The sequence below is a fragment of the Schistocerca piceifrons genome, chromosome 4, assembly GCF_021461385.2.
Source record: "Schistocerca piceifrons isolate TAMUIC-IGC-003096 chromosome 4, iqSchPice1.1, whole genome shotgun sequence".
NCBI lineage: Eukaryota > Metazoa > Arthropoda > Insecta > Orthoptera > Acrididae > Schistocerca > Schistocerca piceifrons.
In genome coordinates this window covers 790,807,737-790,829,558 of record NC_060141.1, presented here as the reverse complement: position 1 = coordinate 790,829,558, position 21,822 = coordinate 790,807,737, and the positions used below count along the sequence as shown (strand labels likewise).

General features: G+C 42.7%; 1 protein-coding gene across 1 annotated transcript in view; it reads left to right on the top strand.

Annotated features, from left to right (window-relative positions):
• LOC124795125 (discoidin domain-containing receptor tyrosine kinase B-like) overlaps positions 1–21,822 on the top strand; it is a 275,212-nt gene that overhangs the window by 144,834 nt on the left and 108,556 nt on the right. The window contains exon 7 of the mRNA XM_047258988.1: positions 18,212–18,419. Within this exon, the coding sequence (XP_047114944.1) occupies positions 18,212–18,419 (208 nt within the window). The remainder of the gene's footprint in view (positions 1–18,211; positions 18,420–21,822) is intronic.

The window sequence follows — 21,822 nt, the reverse complement described above, 5'->3', positions numbered from 1 at the left end:
TTGATTGTCTTCGGGTACACATGAGGCTATGTGATGATCACCCCAGTTTGTATTGTACTGCTTCACTTCACTGATTGAAAGTACTACAAACTGGGTTCACTCAGAAGAATAACTAGGCAACTTGGTCAGCTTAACCACTAAACAGTGCTTTCAGTAGACTGAACGAATGAATACAAGCTTAGCTGACAGCAAAACTAAAGACTGATTTCACGTGAAAAGGAGAGAATGAATAAATAATAACTCCGTCAGCATGCAAAACGCCACTGAACTGTATCGACTGTTTTCAATCGGTTGCTCTCAGAAACTGGTTTCAACCGAAAGGAATGAATTAATAAAAAAATCCCGCCAATATGTAAAACTACAACCGACTGATTCGATTGTTTCCATTCGGTTGCTCTCATAGACTGGTTTCACTCAAAAGATGAATGAATAATTCGATCGATACGTAAAACTTTCACCGACTGAGTCGATTGTTTCCCAACAACCGACTGAATCGATTGTTTTCTTTTGCCTGTTCTCTCATCACTCTCTCGGTGCACGTCTTGAGTAGAAGATATAGCTTGGATGACTCTGTATCCCGACATAACCATCGACTTTATGTAACCAGAAACATGATTCTTCCGGTCATGCGGGACGTTTCGCATTATTCGTGCTCCAGTCTCAATGATCCCATGCACCACTACAACTGTAATTGACAATGCCGTTGTGTCAGCTACGGAACACGAGGAGTTGTCTGCTGTGGGTGGCCATGTTTAGCGCTGTAGGCTGAAACGTGGACTCCGAAACACTTTCGCCTCCACCAGCACTATACTTCGTCGTCAGACGTGTCGTAGACCGCCGCTGGTCAGAGAAGTGCAATGTACTAAACCCTAACATCTGTTTGTACAGAACTTCAAGGAATTAAATTAGGTGGCAAAAAACTGTCCGCTCAAGATGCTTTAAAATAAACGAATCGCATCTGGTCCTTTTACTATAGTTGTAAAAATCGATGTATGTCCCACAAAGCTTGTAAAACTGCGACTGTGGAAGACGGGTCTAAAAACAAAAAATAGACAACTAAGTCATATCAAGATTGATGGTTGACATCTTGCATTCATTCACTGCTGGAGTATTTCCTAACGAGTATAATGTTTTCTACAAGATAGGTTCCCATCGCAGAAAATCATAAAATCATACTAGTGCTATGGAAATCCGATGGTTTGAGAATAACGTATACCTCCGGGATCGCATAGAGGGCCAATTGAGGCCCTATGAACCAGGAATCACATGATTGGTGCATGGACGACTTGTTGCGTCCTCATCCAACATTATGTCCATACATCGTCAAAAGAAAGTTAGTTGCACACAGAGGATGTTAATTGTATCATAGACGTCTTCTTGCTTATATACATCGATGAGCCAAAACATTATAGCCACCTATTTAGTAACGTGTTGTTCCATTTTTCAAACATAGTACAAGAGAGAGATTCTGCTTGGTATGGATTCTGCAAGACATTAACAGGAAGTATGTAGCATCAGATGTCTACGCACAGGTCAAGCAATTATGGCAAATTGCAGCGTGATGGTTTACAGGCATAAAGCTGGCGCCCAACATGTGTTCCAATGGGTACAGATCAGGCACATCTATTGGCCACGACATCAATGTGAGTTCACTACAATACCCTTTAAACCACTGGAGCACGATTCTCACCTTGCAGCAAAGACAGTTATCCTGCTGGAAGATTTCATAGTGGGAGACTCCAACCATGAAGCCTCGATGTGACTGGGTGTTTGTGTTGTCCACATCATTTCATCATCATTCATGAACAGTTGTTTTAAACTGTAGTACTACTGACAACATGAATCGTGCATATGATGTAATTTATATGTATTTGGCGATGCTGGTGCTGATTCCGCATTTAACATTTGACGATGCCACTATGGCTGCAGTAGATTAGGACTTTGTTTTTATGAAACGGATCTGATGATGGTCATTAAAGACCGAAACCGGTAATCTGTGAACAAAAAGTTTGTGACCATAGACGTAAATTAAAGGAAACTTATTACATATACGGGTCACTGTTTCCTCGCGACCATGTCGCAGCTTGTGAAACAGTATCGCCAGCAGACCAGAGCGCCTTCTGCATCTGCTCTTTAAAAAGGAAAGTCTGGGACTGTGTGGATAATCGTGGTGGAAGCGTAAAGAACGAAAGGTCAACATGTTGCAGAGATGCCCTCTTGTTTCGTGGGGCCAACTGAGTGACTTTGATAGGAGACGGACTCTGACGGTTACAGAACGTTTAACGTGCCACAACTCTTATGCAACTAAGTTGGCAACAGTGTGATCGTGAACATTCTCACATTGGTGGTCATGAACATGTACACTCTCAGACTAGTAGATAGGGGGTCTGGACATCTACAAACCCCCTATTGCAGGAAGGATGCAATCGTAGTATTGTAACAGCAGTATTGAAAACTGTACTGCTTCCACAGCACAGTCAGTATAAAACATATGACACCAGAAATGTCAACACGAACGCTTGCAAATCCGTTACCATTCCAGAGAGACTATGGGCACGCACATCTCGAGCCCGTCTTCCACTCGCAACAAAGCATCAACATGCATGACTTCACTGCTTCCGACAGAGTGTCACCAAAAGGATGCAATAATGCTCCGTGGTCTAGAAAGATGGAAATGCCTAGAAAGATGAAAATCTAACCTATCCCATGTGCAAGAGATGCTCACTACACTGATGTGGTCATCGTGGACCCCAAAGAGTTCACTCGTTCAATACGTAATGGGCCACTCCTGGACTGTAGTTTTGTTTGTCACATCTGCATCTACATCTCTATCTACAAGAATACTCTGCAAAACACACTGGCAGAACGTTCATCGAACCACCTTCACACTAATTCTCTATTATTCCAATCTCTAACAGCACACTTGAAAACCGAGCACCTGTACCTTTCCATGCGAGCATTGATTTCCCTTATTTCATTATTATGATTGTTTCTTGCTATGTAGGTCGGCGTCAGAAAAATAATTTCTCATTCGGAGGAGAATGTTGGTGATTGAAATTTCGTGAGAAGATACCCACCGGAACGCGAAACGCCTTTGTTTTAATGATGTACACTCAAAAACCTGTATTATGACACTGATACTCGTTCTTCTAATTCGCGATAATACAAAACATGTTGGCTTTCTTTGAACTTTCTCGATGTACTCCGTTAATCCTATCTGGTAAGGATTCCACGCAGGGCAGCAGTACAATAGAGGACATACAAACGTAGTGTAGGCAGTCTCCTTAGTAGGTCTGCTGCATCTTCTAAGTGTTCTGCCAATAAAACGCAGTCTTTGGTCGCCTTCCCCGCAACATTTTCCATACATTTTTCCAATTCATGTTGTCCGTAATTGTAATTCCTAGGTATTTTGTGGAATTTGCGGCCTTTATATTCGACTGATCTGTCGTGTAACCGAAGTTTAACGGATTCACTCATATGGATCAACTGCCAAGTTATGCACCATACAGATATATTTTCTAAATCGTTTTGCAATTGGTTTTGATGTTCTGACGGCTGCTCAGATTGTCACCTAAATCGTTTATGTACATAAGAAACAATGGAGGGCCTCGAACACTACCTTGGGGAACGCCAGAAGTCACTTCTGTTTCACTCGTCTACTTTCTGTCAGTTACTGCGAACTTTGACCTCTCTCACAGGAAATCACGAATCCAGTCACATAACTTGAGACGATATTCCATAAGGTGTAACTTTCAGACACCTTTCGTTTTTGTGGTGGGAACACTGACCAATCCTCGGTACCAACACTGAACAGCCAATAAATTGATACATCTGCCTAATATAGTGTAGGGTCTCCGCGAACACGCAGAAGTGCCGCAACACGACGTGGCGTCGACTTGACTAATGTCTGAAGTAGTGCTGAAGGGAACTGACACCATGAATCCAGCAGGGATGTCTATAAATCCGTAAGAGTACGAGTGATCTCTTCTGTAAAGTAAATTGAAAGGCGTCCCAGATATGGTCAATAAGGTTCATTTATGGGAAGTTCGGTTGCCAGCGAAAGTGTTTAAACTCAGAAGAACGCTCCTGAAGCCACTGTGTAGCAATTCTGGATGTGTGCGGTGTCTCATTGTCCTGCTGAAATTGCCCAAGTCCGTCAAAATGCACAATGGACATGAATGGATGCAGGTGATCAGACAGGAAGCTTACGTACGTGACACCTATCAGAATCGTATCTAGACGTGTCAGGGGTCACTCCAAATGCGCACGCCCCACACCATTACACAGCCTCCACCAGCTTGAACACTCCCCGGCTGGCATGCAGATTCCATGGGTTCATGAGGTTATCTCCATACCCGTTGACGTCCATCCGGTCGATAGCGTTTGAAACGAGACTCGTCCGACTAGGCAACATGTTCCAGTCATAAACAGTCCAATTTCGGTGGTGAAGGGCCTAAGCGAGGATTAAAGCTTTGTGTCGTGCAGTCATCAGGGTACAGGAGTGAGGCTTCGGTTCCGAAAGCCGGTATCAATGCTGTTTGGTTAAATGGTTCGCACGCTGACACTTGTTGGTGGCCCAGCATTGAAATTCGCACCAATTTTGCGGAAGGGTTGCAGTTGTGTCACGTTAAACGATTCTCTTCAGGCCGGCAGTTGTGGCCGAGCTGTTGTAGGCGCTTCAGTTTGGAACCGCGTGACCGATACGGTCTCAGGTTCGAATCCTGCCTCGGGAATGGATGTGTGTGATGTCCTTGCGTTAGTTAGGTTTAGTAGCTGTAAGTTCTTGGGGACTGATGACCTTAGATGTTAAGTCCCATGGTGCCCAGACCCATTTTTTTTTATTCTCTTCAGTCGTCCTTGGTCCCGATCTTGCACGATCTTTTTCTGGCCGCAGCGATGTCGGAGATATGATGTCTTACCGGATTCCTGATGCTGATGGCACTGTCTTGAAATAGTAGTATGGGAAAATCCGCACTTCATCGCTACCTCGGAGATGCTGTGTCCCATCGCCCGTGCGCCGAATGTAACGCCTCGTTCAAACTGACTTAAATCTTCATAATCTGCCATTGTAGAAGCAGTAACTGATTTAACAATCGCGCCAGACACTCCTTGTTTTGTATAGGCCTTACCGACCGCAGCGCCGTATTCTGCCTGTTAACTTATCTCTGTATTTGAATACACATGCCTATACCAGTTTCTTTGGCGCTTCACTGACATTCTTGCGCCAGGAAACTTCTCACGTTTTGGTCAGAACCAACACTTTCATATCCGATCATTTTTGTTCAAGTCTTTTGCATTGGACCAGTCGCCTTTTGCGTAACCGAACGAACCATTTGAAAATCTCGTACAAGACGATCTGCCTGTGTCATGTGGCTTGCTAGGTAGCAGACAGATCTACATCACAACTGCTGTAGCTACAGGCTGCCGCGTACGGAAGTACATCGAGAGAAGCATTGGCTGGTCATAGCGCTGCAGTCACTGCAACCTTCAAACATATAACTACATAACATAATTCTGTTAAAAGTAGTTAATAGCTAAGAAACTAAGACGCAGAAGAAAAGCCTCAATATCAGTGATATAGAAATCAGTAATAAGCGCAACTTTAAGGTAATACTTGGAGATTGCATTGTAACGCGATCACCTGCATTAGTTGACGCAGACGTACGAAGATCAGTAGCAAGTCATAACGGAACTGATCTTACATTGAGTCGATCTCTGGCCTCCGTAGGTAGCAGACGTACTGGGTGCACCCGACTGCAAATTGTTGCGCATGTCGGCACCAATGACTCCTGCCGTCTGGGTTGAGAGGTCATCCTCAGTTCGTACAGGCGGTTGGCGGAGTTGGTGAAGGCGGAAAGCCTCGCTCGCGGGGTGGAATCTGAGCTAACTATTTGTAGTATCGTTCCCAGAACCGATCGCGGTTGGAGGAGCGTCTATAGAAAGGTCCCAGAACTGCTCTTATTAATAAACGGTCACAATGCCCACATAGTACTAGGGACAGAAAGTTGGCTGAAACCAGATGTAAGCAGTAATGAAATCCTAAACTCAGATAGGAATGTATACCACAGAGACAGGCTGGACAGTGAAGGGGGAGGCGTGTTTATAGCGATTAGAAGTGCAATAGTATCGAAGAAAATTGACGGAGATCCGAAATGTGAAATAATTTGGGTGAAGGTCACGGTTAAAGCAGGCTCAGACATGGTAATTGGATGTCTCTATAGGCCCCCTGGCTCAGCAGCTGTTGTGGCTGAGCACCTGAAGAATAATTTGGAAAATATTTCGAGTAGATTTCCCCACCATGTTATAGTTCTGGGTGGAGATTTTAATTTGCCGGGTATAGACTGGGAGACACAAACGTTCATAACTGGTGGCAGGGACAAAGAATCCAGTGAAATTTTTTTAAGTGCTTTGTCTGAAAACTACCTTGAGCAATTAAACAGAGAACCGACTCGTTGCGATAACGTATTAGACCTTCTGGTGACAAAAAGACCGGAACTATTTGAAACAGTTAACGCAGAACAGGGAATCAGCGATCGGAAAGCGGTTACTGCATCGATGATTTCAGCCGTAAATACAAATATTAAAAAAGGTAGGAAGATTTTTCTGTGTAGCAAAAGTGACAAAAAGCAGATTTCAGAGTACCTGACGACTCAACACAAAAGTTTTGTCTCAAGTACAGATAGTGTTGAGGATCAGTGGACAAAGTTCAAAACCATCGTACAATATGCGTTAGATGAGTGTGTGCCAAGCAAGATCGTAAGAGATGAAAAGAGCCACCGTGGTACAACAGCCGCGTTGTAAATCTGCTGCGGAAGCAAAGGGAACTTCACAGCAAACATAAACATAACCAACGCCTTGCAGACAAACAAAAATTACCCGAAGCTATATGTAATGTGGGGAGGGTCATGCGCGAGGCGTTCAATGAATTCGAACGTAAAGTCCTATGTTCTGACTTGGCAGAAAATCCTAAGAAATTTTGGTCTTATGTCAGAGCGGTAGGTGGATCAAAACAAAATGTCCAGACACTCTGTGACCAAACTGGTACTGAAACAGAGGATGACAGACTAAAGGCCGAAATACTAAATGTCTTTTTCCAAAGCTGTTTCACAGAGGAAGGCTGCACTGTAGTTGCTTCTCTAGATTGTCGCACAGGTGACAAAATGGTAGATATCGAAATAGGCGACAGAGGGATAGAAAAACAATTAAACTCGCTCAAAAGAGGAAAGGCCGCTGGACCTGATGGGATACCAGTTCGATTTTACACAGGGTACGTGAAGGAACTTGCCCCCCTTCTTGCAGCGGTGTACCGTGGGTCTCTAGAAGAGCGTAGCGTTCCAAAGGATTGGAAAAGGGCACAGGTCATCCCCGTTTTCAAGAAGGGACGTCGAACAGATGTGCAGAACTATAGACCTATAGATATATAGCGATCAGTTGTAGAATTTTGGAAGCCGTATTATGTTCGAGTATAATGACTTTTCTGGAGACTAGATCTCTACTCTGTAGAAATCAGCATGGGTTTCGAAAAAGACGGTCGTGTGAAAGCCAGCTCGCGCTATTCGTCCACGAGACTCAGATGGCCATAGACACGGGTTCACAGGTAGATGCCGTGTTTCTTGACTTCCGCAAGGCGTTTGATACAGTTCCCCACAGTCGTTTAATGAACAAAGTGAGAGCATATGAACTATCAGACCAATCGTGTGATTGGATTGAAGAGTTCCTAGATAACAGAACTCAGCATGTCATTCTCAATGGAGAGAAGTCTTCCGAAGTAAGAGTGATTTCAGTTGTGCCGCAGGGGAGTGTCGTAGGACCGTTGCTATTCACAATATACATAAATGACCTGGTGTATGACATCGGAAGTTCACTGAGGCTTTTTGCGGATGATGCTGTGGTATATCGAGAGGTTTTAACAATGGAAAATTGTACTGAAATGCAGGAGGATCTGCAGCGAATTGACGCATGGTGCAGAGAATGGCAATTGAATCTCAATGTAGACAATTGCAATGTGCTGCGAATACATAGAAAGAAAGATCCCATATTATTTAGCTACAATATAGCAGGTCAGCAACTGGAAGCAGTTAATTCCATAAATTATCTGGGAGTAGGCATTACGAGTGATTTAAAATGGAATGATTATCTAAAGCTGATCGTTGGTAAAGCAGATGCCAGACTGAGATTCATTGGAAGAATCCTAAAGAAATGCAATCCGAAAACAGAGGAAGTAGGTTACAGTACGATTGTTCGCCCACTGCTTGAATACTGTTCAGCAGTGTGGGATCCGTACCAGATAGGGTTGATAAAAGAGATAGGGAAGATCCAACGGAGAGCAGCGAGCTTCGTTACAGGATCATTTAGTAATCACGAAAGCGTTAGGGAGATGATAGATAAACTCCAGTGGAAGACTCTGCGGGAGAGACGCTCAGTAGCTCGGTACGGGCTTTTGTCAAAGTTTCGGGAACATACCTTCACCGAGGAATCAAGCAGTACATTGCTCCCTCCTACGTATATCTCGCGAAGAGACCATGAGGATAAAATCAGAGAGATTAGAGCCCACACAGAGGCATACCGACAATCCTTCTTTCCACGAACAATACGAGACTGGAATAGAAGAGAGAACCGATAGAGGTACTCAAGGTACCCTCTGCCACACACCGTCAGGTGTTTTGCGGAGTATGGATGTAGATGTAGATGTAGAGTTGAGTAGTGGTCGGCCTCGGAGTCGGATGCAATGTAATTGAAATGTTCAACATTACGCGGTTCAGTCTACAACAAGTCAGGCAAAGAAACTCGTATGTCATTTCAGCTTTGCAACTAACATCAATACCGGATGCCAGGCAGAATAAAAAAGTGACCAGAAAATGTGTTATGCACTCCATTTAGCAGCCGAAGTCATTCATTTGACAGCAGTTATAGGTTGCAGGACTATGAATCTCACGCTGAACTGTATGAAAGAGGTATAATGAAATGAAAACGAGACAGGAGGAAAAAGTAAGTAAACTATTTATTACATCAAAAGTATCCGTCATAACTGTTCACAGATTCATCCATGTTGGCTGTTAACGCCTTCGTGGAAAAACTTTTGCGCTTGCTTGTCGAGGAATAACTGTACCCAGGTGTGCACCTCTTTCAATGAAATCGAAGGCCACGAATGTCTTTTTTCATAACTTCAAAAATGAGGAAATCGCAGTGGCAGATATCGGGACTATATGGAGGATGTACAAGGGCTTCCCAGCGAAATTGCTAAAACGTGGTCAAAACAACAAGCACGCCAGCTCTCGGAAAGTCTTGATGACCTTTTCCTTTGACTTCAAGGGCTCATTCCTCTTTGACTTTCTGGAACAGTGCGCCACAATTGAAGAGCAGCGGTACTTGGACGCTGCATCAATTGAAGCGCACTATCACGTGCAAACGCCCTTGAATGTCGACAGACGGCATTATTCTGTTGCAGCGTAATGCCCACCCACATGTTGCCAGACTGTTCCGACTACGCTCCAGATATTTCGCTGGGAAGTATCTGCACATCCTGTAGAGCTCGCATGATGTCTGGACAACCAGTTTCTGTTGAAACAGTACATTATATTGCCTGTGCCTATTGTCCGTTTTATTCTTGCCATATCTAATATGGACTGCTCCTCCATAGAGTCCCAATCTCTACCAATGCCGTTTCCATATTTTTGGAGACCTGAATAAAGGAATTCGTTGTCGTCGACTTGATTCGGACGAAGGCGTGCACACCTAGGCGCAATGGTTTCACAGGTAACTGCAAACCTTTTTCTGTAAAGACATTTCCCATCTTCTCTCACAGTCGGATACACGTATTAAAGTTATTATCTATGAAATAATAGTACTTTAAACATAGCTGCGCTACAGCAATGGTTCCACGTAAATCAGACTAAGAACAGCCGACCAATTGCAAAGGATAAAGTAATCTTTACCTAGGTTTCAATAGATATAAATCTATCTTCTTCAGAAGACGGCTGTATTATAACATGAAGTGATATGTCCTTATCGTTTAGGCAAACATCTGCATAGTTACATTAATCATATAAAATATAGCCCTGACAACAGGCGCTCTGCAACTTCTATGTACCTATTTTATTTGTTTGACAAACCCTGTTGTCAGGGCTATATTTTATATGATTAATGTAACTATGCAGATGTTTGCCTAAACGATAAGGACATATCACTTCATGTTATAATACAGCCGTCTTCTGAAGAAGATAGATTTATATCTATTGAAACCTAGGTAAAGATTACTTTATCCTTTGCAATTGGTCGGCTGTTCTTAGTCTGATTTATGAAATAATAGTTTACTTAGTAATTTTCGATCTTTCTCATTCTTATTTGACTGACCGTTATAAATATACAGCGTACTCTTGGCTATCATTAGTGAAGGACGAGTAAATTAGTGGCTTTGACGATCGGTAGTTTACGCCAAGAATTATTTACTGTGAGAATAATATTAGCAGTTCATGTAAGATATGGTATGAATGAAAGGGACAGTAGGTACAGGAAATATCATAAACTGATGTACTGGTTCACCAGAAGATGGTCGCCCAGACGTCATTCGAGCTCTACAAAACGTGCAGATACTTTCAGGACCGGCACGAGTGCCTGGCTTGTCCCCGACGAAGCACGTGTGGGGCATAACTTGGCTAGTGAATCGCGGGACAAGTCCATCTACAAGGCGTGTTTTTTAAGTAAGTACCGTTTTGAAATTAAAAGAAGGCGTGCTATGATATCTCAATAATTTTATTTGTACATGAAAGTCTGTACCTTAATATGCGCACTGACGCCATTACAGACTGATTCTTCCTTGCTTACGTTGTGTTCTGAGTAAGATGCCTCCGATAATAGTGAGTCCCACCGACTGTGAAGTACGGGATGTTACAAGATTTCTTAGTGCTAAAGGCCTAAAAGCGATCGATACTCATCGTGAGATCTGTGCAGTTTAGGAGAAAACATTATGAGCGATGGAATGGTAAGAAAGTGGGTGAGAGCATTTAAAGATGGCCGCACAAATGTGCGTGGTGAACGACGGAGTGGGCGTCTTTCGGTCGTTAATGAAAGTTTGGTAACGGCAGTGGACAATAATGTGAGACAAAACAGACGCTTTACGATTTCCTCCTTGCGGGATGACTTTCCTGATGTGTCTCGAAGTGTTTTGTATGGCATTGTGCCCGAGCACTTGAATTACCGAAAATTGTGCGCACGTTGGGGACCGAAAATGTTGACGGATATCCACAAAACCAAACGTTTAGACAGTGCATTGACATTCCTTGAGCTGTACCACAACGACGGTGATGCTTTCTTAAGCGAAACTGTTACGGGCGATGAAACAAGGGTGGCCTACGTCACACCAGAATCAAAGCAACAGTCCATGGAAGTTGAGCAAGGTCATTGTTTTGCTGCAAGACAATGCCCGTCCGCATGTGGCGAATCAGACCAAAGATCTCATCACATCTTTTCGATGGGAAACTCTAGATCATCCTCCGTACAGCCCCGATCTTGCGCCCAGTGACTACCATATGTTCCCACACTTGAAGAAACACCTGGGCGGCCAGCGTCTTCAAGGCGATGACGAAGACAAAACAGTGGTGATGCAGTGGTTAACAAGTCAAGCGGCAGACTTCTATGAGGAGGGTATTCAGAAAGTGGTACCACGTTATGACAAGGGCCTCGATATTGGCGGAAATTATGTAGAAAATTAGATTAAGGTACAGGCTTTCATGTAAAAATAAAATTATTGAGATATCTTAGCATGTCTTTTTTTATTTTCAAAACGGTACTTACTTAAAAAATACGCCTCGTATATGTCTTATAGAACTACACGAGCAAGTCGAGAAGCTGTGTAATAATGTAGTCCCAAGATGTCAAAGCTTCCGTTTCCGGCCTTGGGGACTATACCATTTACCAATAAGGGTCTTTCAGGATTGGTACATACAACCGTACGTGATAATCGCTTGAGCTTTTCTTCAGTAAAAGGAAAGGTTTTAAGTACATCATTTGTATAATTTCTGAGTTGTTTGGGAAACCCTAAGACAATATTCTGATTTTACTTTCCGCCAGTGTGTTTTCTGATATGAGAAATGCTAATGTATCCCAAATACAATGGGTATTGAAGCCGCTACTGCACTTTGTTCCAACGGGGTGTTTTGTTAAGATTAATGCCACTGTTTCGGGATGCTGGGGAGAGGCGGCACCTTTGTGGTGTGGTGTGGGGTGGCCGGAACCGCTACCCGCGCAGCTTCCGGCAGCGTCAGCAGTCTGAGCGCGCACAATACGTGACGTGACCGGCATGCGACGCCGCCAAGCGACGCCCCGCGACACCGATCCTATGTTTACGACCGCCTACAGCGCGCCGACGCGTCCGGCCAACGCCATTAAAAGTGCCACCCCGCCTATCGTCGCCAGTTAAATCGAGAAAGCAGTAATAACGCGAAGACGAACAGCAGGGACTCCAACCAGAACATGGAAACTGCAACGTTTCGATTTGTGGTATTGTAGCAGCAAGTCAGTGAAGTATGCCTACATTCTGAAGATATAATACTTCCTGCAACTAGTTATGTTACATTTTGTTGTTGTTGTGATCTATAGCCCCAAGATTGGTTTAATGCAACACTCAACGCTTGTCTATTCTGCGCAAGACTTTTCTTCTCTGCGTAACTATTGCAACGCACATCGATTTTAACCTGTTTACTGTATTCATCCCTTGGTCTCTCTGTACAGATTTTACACCATACACTTTCTCCCGTTGACAGATTGACGACCGTTTCGTATCTGGTAATCTGTATTTGAGTACAATATTATGGAAATGAAAGAGGTTGTAGATGAGGATGAAATGGGAGATGTGATACTGCGTGAAGATTTTGACAGAGCACTGAAAGACCTGAGTCGAAACAAGGTCCCGGGAGTAGACAACATTCCATTAGAGCTACTGACAGCCTTGGGAGAGCCACTCGTGACAAAACTCTACCATTTGGTGAGCAAAAGGTATCAGACAGGCGAAATACCCTCAGACTTCAAGAAGAATATAATAATACCAATCCCAAAGAAAGCAGGTGTTGACAGATGTGAAAATTACCGAACAATCAGTTTAATAAGCCACAGCTGCAAAATACTAACGCGAATTCTTTACAGACGAATGGAAAAACTAGTAGAAGCCGACCTTGGGGAAGATCAGTTTGGATTCCGTAGAAATATTAGAACACGTGAGGCAATGCTGATCTTAAGACTTACCTCAGAAGAAAGATTAAGGGAAGGCAAACCTACATTTGTAGACTTAGAGAAAGCTTTTGACAATGTTGACGGGAATACTCTCTTTCAAATTCTAAAGGTAGCAGGGGTAAAATACAGGGAGCGAAAGGCTATTTACAATTTGTACAGAAACCAGATGGCAGTTATAAGAGCCGAGGGACATGAAAGGGAAGCAGTGTTTGGGAAGGGAGTGAGACAGGGTTGTAGCCTTTCCCCGATGTTATTCAATCTGTATATTGAGCAAGCAGTAAGGGAAACAAAAGAAAAATTCGGATACGTATTAAAATCCATGGAGGAGAAATAAAAACTTTGAGGTTCGCCGATGACATTGTAATTCTGTCAGAGACAACAAAGGACTTGGAAGAGCAGTTGAACGGAATGGACAGTGTCTTGAAAGGAGAATATAAGATGAACATCAACAAAAGCAAAACGAGGATAATGGAATGTAGTCGAATTAAGTCGGGTGATGCTGATGGGAATTAGATTAGGAAATGAGACACTTAAAGTGGTAAATGAGTTTTGTTATTTGGGGAGCAAAATAACTCATGATGGTCGAAGTAGAGAGGACATAAAATGTAGACTGCCAATGGCAAGGAAAGCGTTTCTCAAGAAGAGAAATTTGTTAACATCGAGTATAGATTTAGTTGTCAGGAAGACGTTTCTGAAAGTATTTGCATGGAGTGTAGCCATGTATGGAAGTGAAACATGGACGATAAATAGTTTGGACAAGAAGAGAATAGAAGCTTTCGAAATGTGGTGCTACAGAAGGATGCTGAAGATTAGATGGGTAGATCACATAACTAATGAGGAGGTATTGAACAGAATTGGGGAGAAGAGGAGTTTGTGGCACAACTTGACAAGAAGAAGGGACCGGTTGGTAGGACATGTTCTGAGGCATCAGGGGATCACAAATTTAGCATTGGAGGGCAGCTTGGAGGGTAAAAATCGTAGAGGGAGACCAAGAGATGAATACACTAAACAAATTCAGAAGGATGTAGGTTGCAGTAAGTACTGGGAGATGAAGAAGCTTGCACAGGATAGCATGGAGAGCTGCATCAAACCAGTCTCAGGACTGAAGACCACAACAACAACAACAGTAGCAATTCAGTGAAGTACAAGGGTCGTTTGAAAAGTCCGTACAAAGTCAGACAGATGGCACCACCGGCGCCTATCGAGGTCATATTTAGTTAGTAGCATCTTTGGGAAAAACACGCAGCAAGTTTCAGCCATATTGGTCGATTTCTTTGTGTTTGGCATTCGTGTGAATCAAGGAAGTCGAGTGATTGTCAAAAAATGAACGAAAAAGAATTTCGTGTGGTGATTAAACATTACTTTATGAAAGGCAAAAGCAACGGCCTTGCCGCAGTGGATACACCAGTTCCCGTGAGATCACCGAAGTTAAGCGCTGTCGGGCGTGGCCGGCACTTGGATGGGTGACCATCCAGGCCGCCGTGCAGTGTTGCCATTTTTCGGGGTGCAATCAGCCTCGTAATGCCAATTGAGGAGCTACTCGGGAAATAGTAGTGGCTCCGGTCAAAGAAAACCATCAAAACGACCGGAAGAGCGGTGTGCTGACAACACGCCCCTCCTATACGCATCCTCAGTTGAGGATGACTCGGGGGTCGGATGGTCCCGATGTGCCACTCGTGGCCTAGACGGAGTGCTTTTTATGAAAGGCAAAACGCCTCAAGAGACTAAAGAGAAGCTTGATAAACATTACGGTGACACTGCACCTTCGATTATAACAGTTCATAAGTGGTTTCAAAATTTTCGGATTCGCCATATGGGCACTAGTGATGCTGAACGTTCTGGACGTCATGTGTTGGTTACGACTCCAGAAGTCATTGATAAAATGGATTATATGGTGATGGATGATGAAGATTTAAGGTACGTGAGATTGCTTGTGCTGTGGGCATATCGAATGAACGGGTACATGATATTTTGCATAAAAATTTGTACATGAGAAAGCTATCCGCAAGATGGGTTCCACGATTCCTCTCGTTTGACCAAAAACTGAATCGTGTGAAATGTTGCAAGGATGGTTTGGAGCTGTTCAGGAGGAATCTGCAGGACAGTCGTTTCGTCACTGTGGATGAAACATGGATACATTACCACACTCCTGAGACCAAACAACAATCTAAACAATGGGTTACCGAGGGAGACTCTGCACCAAAAAAGGCGAAGACCATTCCTTCGACCGGAAAGATTATGGTGAATGTCTTTTGGGATTCGCAAGGGATAATCCTCATCAACTATATGGGTAAAACTACTACAGGTGCATATTATTCAGCGTTATTGGACCGTTTGAAATTCGAGCTACAAGAAAGACGCCAGCGATTGGACCGCAAAGAAGTCCTTTTCCATCACGACAATGCACCAGCACACAGCTCAGCAGTTGTGGTCGCAAAATTATTGGAAATAGAATTCCAACTCGTTTCACGTCCCTCTGTTCTCCATACTTGACTCCCTCAGAGTACTGTTTGTTCCCAATTTCAAGAAATGGCTGGCGCGACAAAGATTTTATTCTAACGAGGAGGTGATTGCAGCAACTAATAGGTAATTTGCAGAGTTCGTCTGTTTCTGTTATTCGGAAGGGATCAACAAATTAGAACAGCGTTGATGAAGTGCCGTCTAAAAGGAGACTATGTCGAAAAATAAAAAAAGGTTTACCCCAGGCATGTAAGTAGTTTTTATTTTTGCACGGACTTTTCAAACGCCCCTCGTATGCCTACACTCTGAAGATATAATACCTCCTGCAACTAGTTATGGTACATGTTGTTGTTGTGGTAAATAGGCCAAAGACTGGTTTGATGCAACACTCAACGCTTGTCTGTTCTGCGCAAGCCTTTTCGCCTCTGCGTAACTGTTGCAACGCACATCGATTTTAACCTCTTTACTGTATTCAACCCTTGGTCTCTCTATACAGTTTTTACTCTCCACACTTTTGCCAGACTGGCGACTGTTTCGTCCCTGAGAATGTGTCCTACCAAAAGATAGCTTATTGTTGTCAAACCTTTCCACAAATTTCTTCTTTCACCTTTTACAGCTTACTTCTAAACATTTCAATTTACACTAGATGTAAATAAATCACTCATTTTCAGAATTGCTTTCCATACTATTGCCAGTATGCAGTTTATATCCCCTCTACTTCTGTCATCGTTAGTTATTTTGTTAAAACAGAACTAATCTGTTCCTTTTAGTATCTCACTTTCTAACCTAAATCCTTCAGTACCGTCTGACTTAATTCCACCAAAATTTTTCACCTCTTGTTTTACTTTTGTTGAAGTACATCTTATAACCTCCTTCCGAGACATTATCCATTTCGGTCAATTGATCTACCAAGACCTTTTGCCATCTCTGACAGAATGGCAACGTCATCAGTAAACCTTGTAGTTTTTATTTGAACTCCCTGAATTTCTTTCCTTTTCCTAATTTCTCATTGGTTTCATTTGCTACTTTCTCAATGTACAAAGGAAATAACATAGCGGATAGACTACAACTCGCTCTCACTCCCTTCTCAACCACAGCTTTCCTTGCACGTTCTTCGACTCGTATAACTGCAGTTCTTTTTCTGTACAAGTTGCAGTTAATCTTTCATTATCTGTGTCCTACATGTGCCAGCTTATGAACTGTGAAGAGTGTAGCGCACTTAACGGTGCCAAAAACTTTCCATAATTTCTCTAAGGCTACAAATCTTTAAACGTTGGTTTGCCTTTCTTCGATTTTGCCCATACGTCGTACGGTCAGTACTGCCTTGCGTGTTCCTACATTTCTTCTCTGTAAATGATTGTCATGATTTCCCAAGCCTATGACTTAAGAAACCGATACTTGGGAAATACACCGGTCAGTACCTGCCGTCCTTGGAACTGCAATTATTACATTTTTCTTGACATCGGAGAGTATTTCACCTGTTTCGTTTCATTTCTACGTTAGGTGGAATAATGTGACATTTTCTGCCTCTATCAGGATTGTCAGTAACTCTGAGGTAGTTTAATCTACTACTGGCACCTTGTTTTGACTTTTGTTTGGCAGTATTCTTTCAGATTCTTCTCCCAGTACGATATCTTTTTTCTCATCTTCATATAATTTTTATCTTTTTCTAAGATATTGTCTTGAAGTTCATTTGCCGGCATAGAAATTGTATTCATTCCTTTTACCTTTCAGCTTTCCCTTCTGTGCTTAGTAGCGGTTTGCCATCTGAGCTCTTAATTTTCATGCAACTGCTACTCTTTCGTCCAAAGATCTCTTTAATGTCCCAATAAGCGACATTTTCCTCCTCATCATGCCTACTTCTACAGTCTTACAGTTATCCCCGAGGTATTCCTGGTTAGTCATTTACCAATAACGAGAATCCTCATCGGTAAAGCGCAACGTATAGTCGTAATTAACTTCTGGAGCCTCGAATTACAGAGGGAACGGGTTTCTGAAGAACGCATAACGTACACGTGACGAACCGTGTGCAGTCGAGCGTTGTTATTTAACCAGGTGAAACCGTTCTCTGTTGTGTCAAAACGAGGAACAATTTTAGCATGAAGCATAGTGTCTGTACAGATATTGAGTGTAGTGTAAACCACAGCAGCATATGGGAAAGAGAGGAGGATAGATTGAAAGATGTGTTTTCCATGTTCCATGTATGTGACATAAGAGCTTGCAGTCCACACAGGACAAAAAATTCAAAATAATATTTTCTGTAAGAGCTGCATGAAGATAACCACAGAAAAATCTTTAAATTCATGTTATAGGGACGTGGTAAACGATAATGTCGCCAGCGACAGTATCGTAAGAAGGGGAAGTGAACGTAAGATTGACTGTTTAACTGACTTTTGAATTTCGGAAAGGACTTTTGCAAGTGAGATCTACGAAACAACGACTGCCTTGACAAATACGGAAAGACCTGCCCTTGTTTCCAACGGTATTATTAAAATATATTAATATTCGATTGGTTTCCTTTCAGGTGTTTTCGGAGGCGAACGTCCTGTTCAGCGTGGGTGGCAAGCACTACGACGGGGAGCCCATCACGTACACCTACATCGAGGACTGCATCTTCGAGAACTCGCGCAACATCTCCATCAAGCTTCACCACCGCGTCGGCCGCTTCGTCAAGCTGCGGCTGCACTTCGCCAACCGGTGGATCATGATCAGCGAGGTCACCTTCGATTCAGGTAGGTTCGTCAAAGTGTGTTTGCCACAAATTTTCCATTATCTACCGCTGGGCTGAGCCGTCTTGGTTTGTAAACACTTGTCGCGAGCTACAGTACTGCGGCACAGGGATTTTATTGTGTTCCAGGAGTGGAGACACGTACCTGTAGACAAACAAAAAAATTCGTTTTCTGTAAATGACAATTTAAACATTCTGACTACTTCTGGTATGCTCTCTCCGCAAGGAAAACCTCATAATGACATACAAACGTTACGGTGAGACAAGAGTTGTTAGTGGTGGTGCTGTTAAAGTTATTACCTGACTGAAATGAAAGTGGTGATGAACGTACTCTTATACAGCACTCACAGCATTAGCAAGAGAAATACCTTGTGTAAATGCAATGTCTCACCATTGTCTAATTTACAACATGGGGTCAGTACAAAATAAACTCGACCAGGTGTCTTAAGTTTACTTGACTTTGGAGGCTCGTAATAGTTCAAAGTTTTCAGGGAAAGGAAAGATTTCATTAGAGATGTACACAGCGATCCAGCTATTGTAAATCTTATTTCATTTGTTGATATACCCTTGACTTTAGCCCCCTTCTGCCTCAGTTGATTTTTCACTTCTGAATTTTATAAATTACATACTTGTATATTTATTGCCATAAACGGAACATACTACCGCTAGCAGAACTACGAAAATAATTAATAATTTAAACAACATAGCGTGGAACATACGCTGGGTGTAAAAAAAGGCATGCCCAAACTTTTAAGAAACATTACTCACAGGTAGAGAAATAAAACGTGTTCTATGGACATTGGTCTGCAAATTTTTATTTCCCTGTTAGAGCTAGTTTTATACTACTCTTCATATTCACATTAATCGTGGGGAACACAGCTGGTTTCAATAATACTTACCAAACATAATGCAAAAAGTTGTGGTGAATAACTCAGACAATGTTGGGAGCAGAAAAAATTTTAGTGACAAAACAGAAATCACGTAGGGAGTCCCACAGGGTTCAGGTTTGGGTCCACGCGTATTCCTTATTGTGTACCGTCCGGAATCCTCACGAAATTGTGCAGTCACGCCATCGAAAAAGATTTTCTGCCAACGTTTGGGCCGAAGTTCTTGGTGACTGTTTGTTAGGACTTCATGTTCTTCCACCCAGGCTCAACAGAGAAACCTGCCATAATCCACCGTTTGGTAGAAGATGTACCTTTACGAGTGGGACAAGGCATGTACTTCAAGCACAATAGATCGCGTCCACATTTTAGTGTTACGGTTTCTAAGCATCTAAAAAACAAGATTGCTTAGTAAATGTGTAGGTACAGGTGGACGAATTCCTTGGACTCCGTGCTCTTCTGACCTAGACCCGCCAGAATTTAATTTGTGGGGAATTTGAAAGCTATTGTGTACGGAACGCCGGTACAAGTTCAACAAAGTCTCTGTGCCCTTATTTCAGAAGGCTGTGAAACAATACACAGTCATATGTCAGAGCATCAGGGATTCAATGTGATGACGAGGTGATGCATGCATCCTTGCTAACGGACGGTATTTCGAACATTTCATTTTTGAACCATTTGTTTTCCTACTTTGCTGATGTGTTGTTTTCTAGTGCGTTTCCCATAATTAATTTGCTGCAGAACTGTAGGAATTGACCTCTAATGCGGTTCTGTACCCATGTTCATATTACACATTTTCTTCCTGAATGTCTGGCTGTACCTTTTTGTTAAAACCGGTATGTCACGCTAGGTGAAACACAAAAATAAATGAAATACATGACAGCCAATAAAATAACGCAGCATTTGTCATTTATAGTATTTTTACGCAACAATACCCACTTTATATGATGTGGTACTAAACACTCTATCCACAAACAAATATCACATTTACAGCACATTTTTCTTGGAGTTACTCTGCTGTTTTCTGCGCCACCCTGAAGTTGCAGTGGTCCAAGATTAGCTCTTTCTCCCCTGATCTGCTACACCAGAATCTCCACCAGTTTCCGTATTAGTTTAAGGGGGCTCAATAAGTAGATGTGTTGCAACTTCTTCCCATGCCTCAAGAATAGCCAGTATTTAGTGCACAGTCACGCCCCTGAATAAGAAGGAATCATTATATTGAACGTTCTGCTAGTGTAACTAATTTGTAGCACATTTATAAACAGGATTAGAAACCATAATAGTGAATTGTGTTATGTAGGTAAACTATATCATAAATTTGTAAATAATAGATTTCAGCTATCAGTCGTCCTTTGGAATTTTTATTGGTAGATCTAGATTTGAGCTAGGAACTAGCCATTCTCAGTGCAATGAATGAACTGTGAACAAAGCCCGACCAAGAGGCATTACATGCATTGACAAAAATGATAGTGCATTGAGAATGGCTAGTTCCTAGCTGAAATCTAGATCTGCCAAAAAAATTCAAAAGGACAACTGATAGCTGAAATCTATTATTTACAAATCAAAAATAACGGTCGTTGCGTCCAACAGCCTCTGAATGGAGGGTAACCTGATATATCACAAATTTCAGCATCTTAACGTCATCATTAAGCAAACGTTGTAAACATTGCAAGATAAATTTCGACAGAAAAGTATAAAATATAACCTTATTCAGAAAAAATCTTCAGTAGTTGAAGCACCAGACATTGACCTCTTCCTTCATACTGCTGGTACAAACCCGCCTAAATACTGCATCAACAATAGAACGTTCCTATCTAAGAGGCATACAACAATAGGCAATCAAATGCCTGCATCGTTGCCAACATGAGAACATAATGGCAGACTGTTACGTGACATATACACTACGTGATCGAAAGTACCCGGACACTTTGCTCAAATTCCGTGGCGCCCTCCATCGGTAATGCTGGAATTCAATGTGGCGTTGTCCCACCGTTAGCCTTGACGGCAGCTCCCACTCTCGCAGGCATGCGTTCAATCAGGTGCTGGAAGGTTTCTTAGCGAATGGCAGCCCATTCTTCACCGAGTGCTGCACAGAGGAGAGCAATCGATGCCGGTCGGTGAGGCCTGGCACGAAGTCGGTTCAAATGGTTCAAATGGCTCTGACCACTATGGGACTTAACATCTATGGTCATCTGTCCCCTAGAACGTAGAACTACTTAAACCTAACTAACCTAAGGACATCACACAACACCCAGTCATCACGAGGCACGAAGTCGGCTTTCCAAACAATCCCAAAGGTGCTCTATAGGATTCAGGTCAGGACTCTGTGTAAGTCAGTCCATTACAGGGATGTTATTGTCGTGAATCACTCCTCCAAAGGGCCGTGCATTATGAACAGGTGCTCGATCGTTTGAAAGATGCAATCGCCATCCCCGAGTTTCTCTTCAACAGTGGGAAGCAAGATGGTGCTTAAAACATTAATGTAGGCCTGTGCTGCGATGCGCTACGCAGAACAACAAAGGG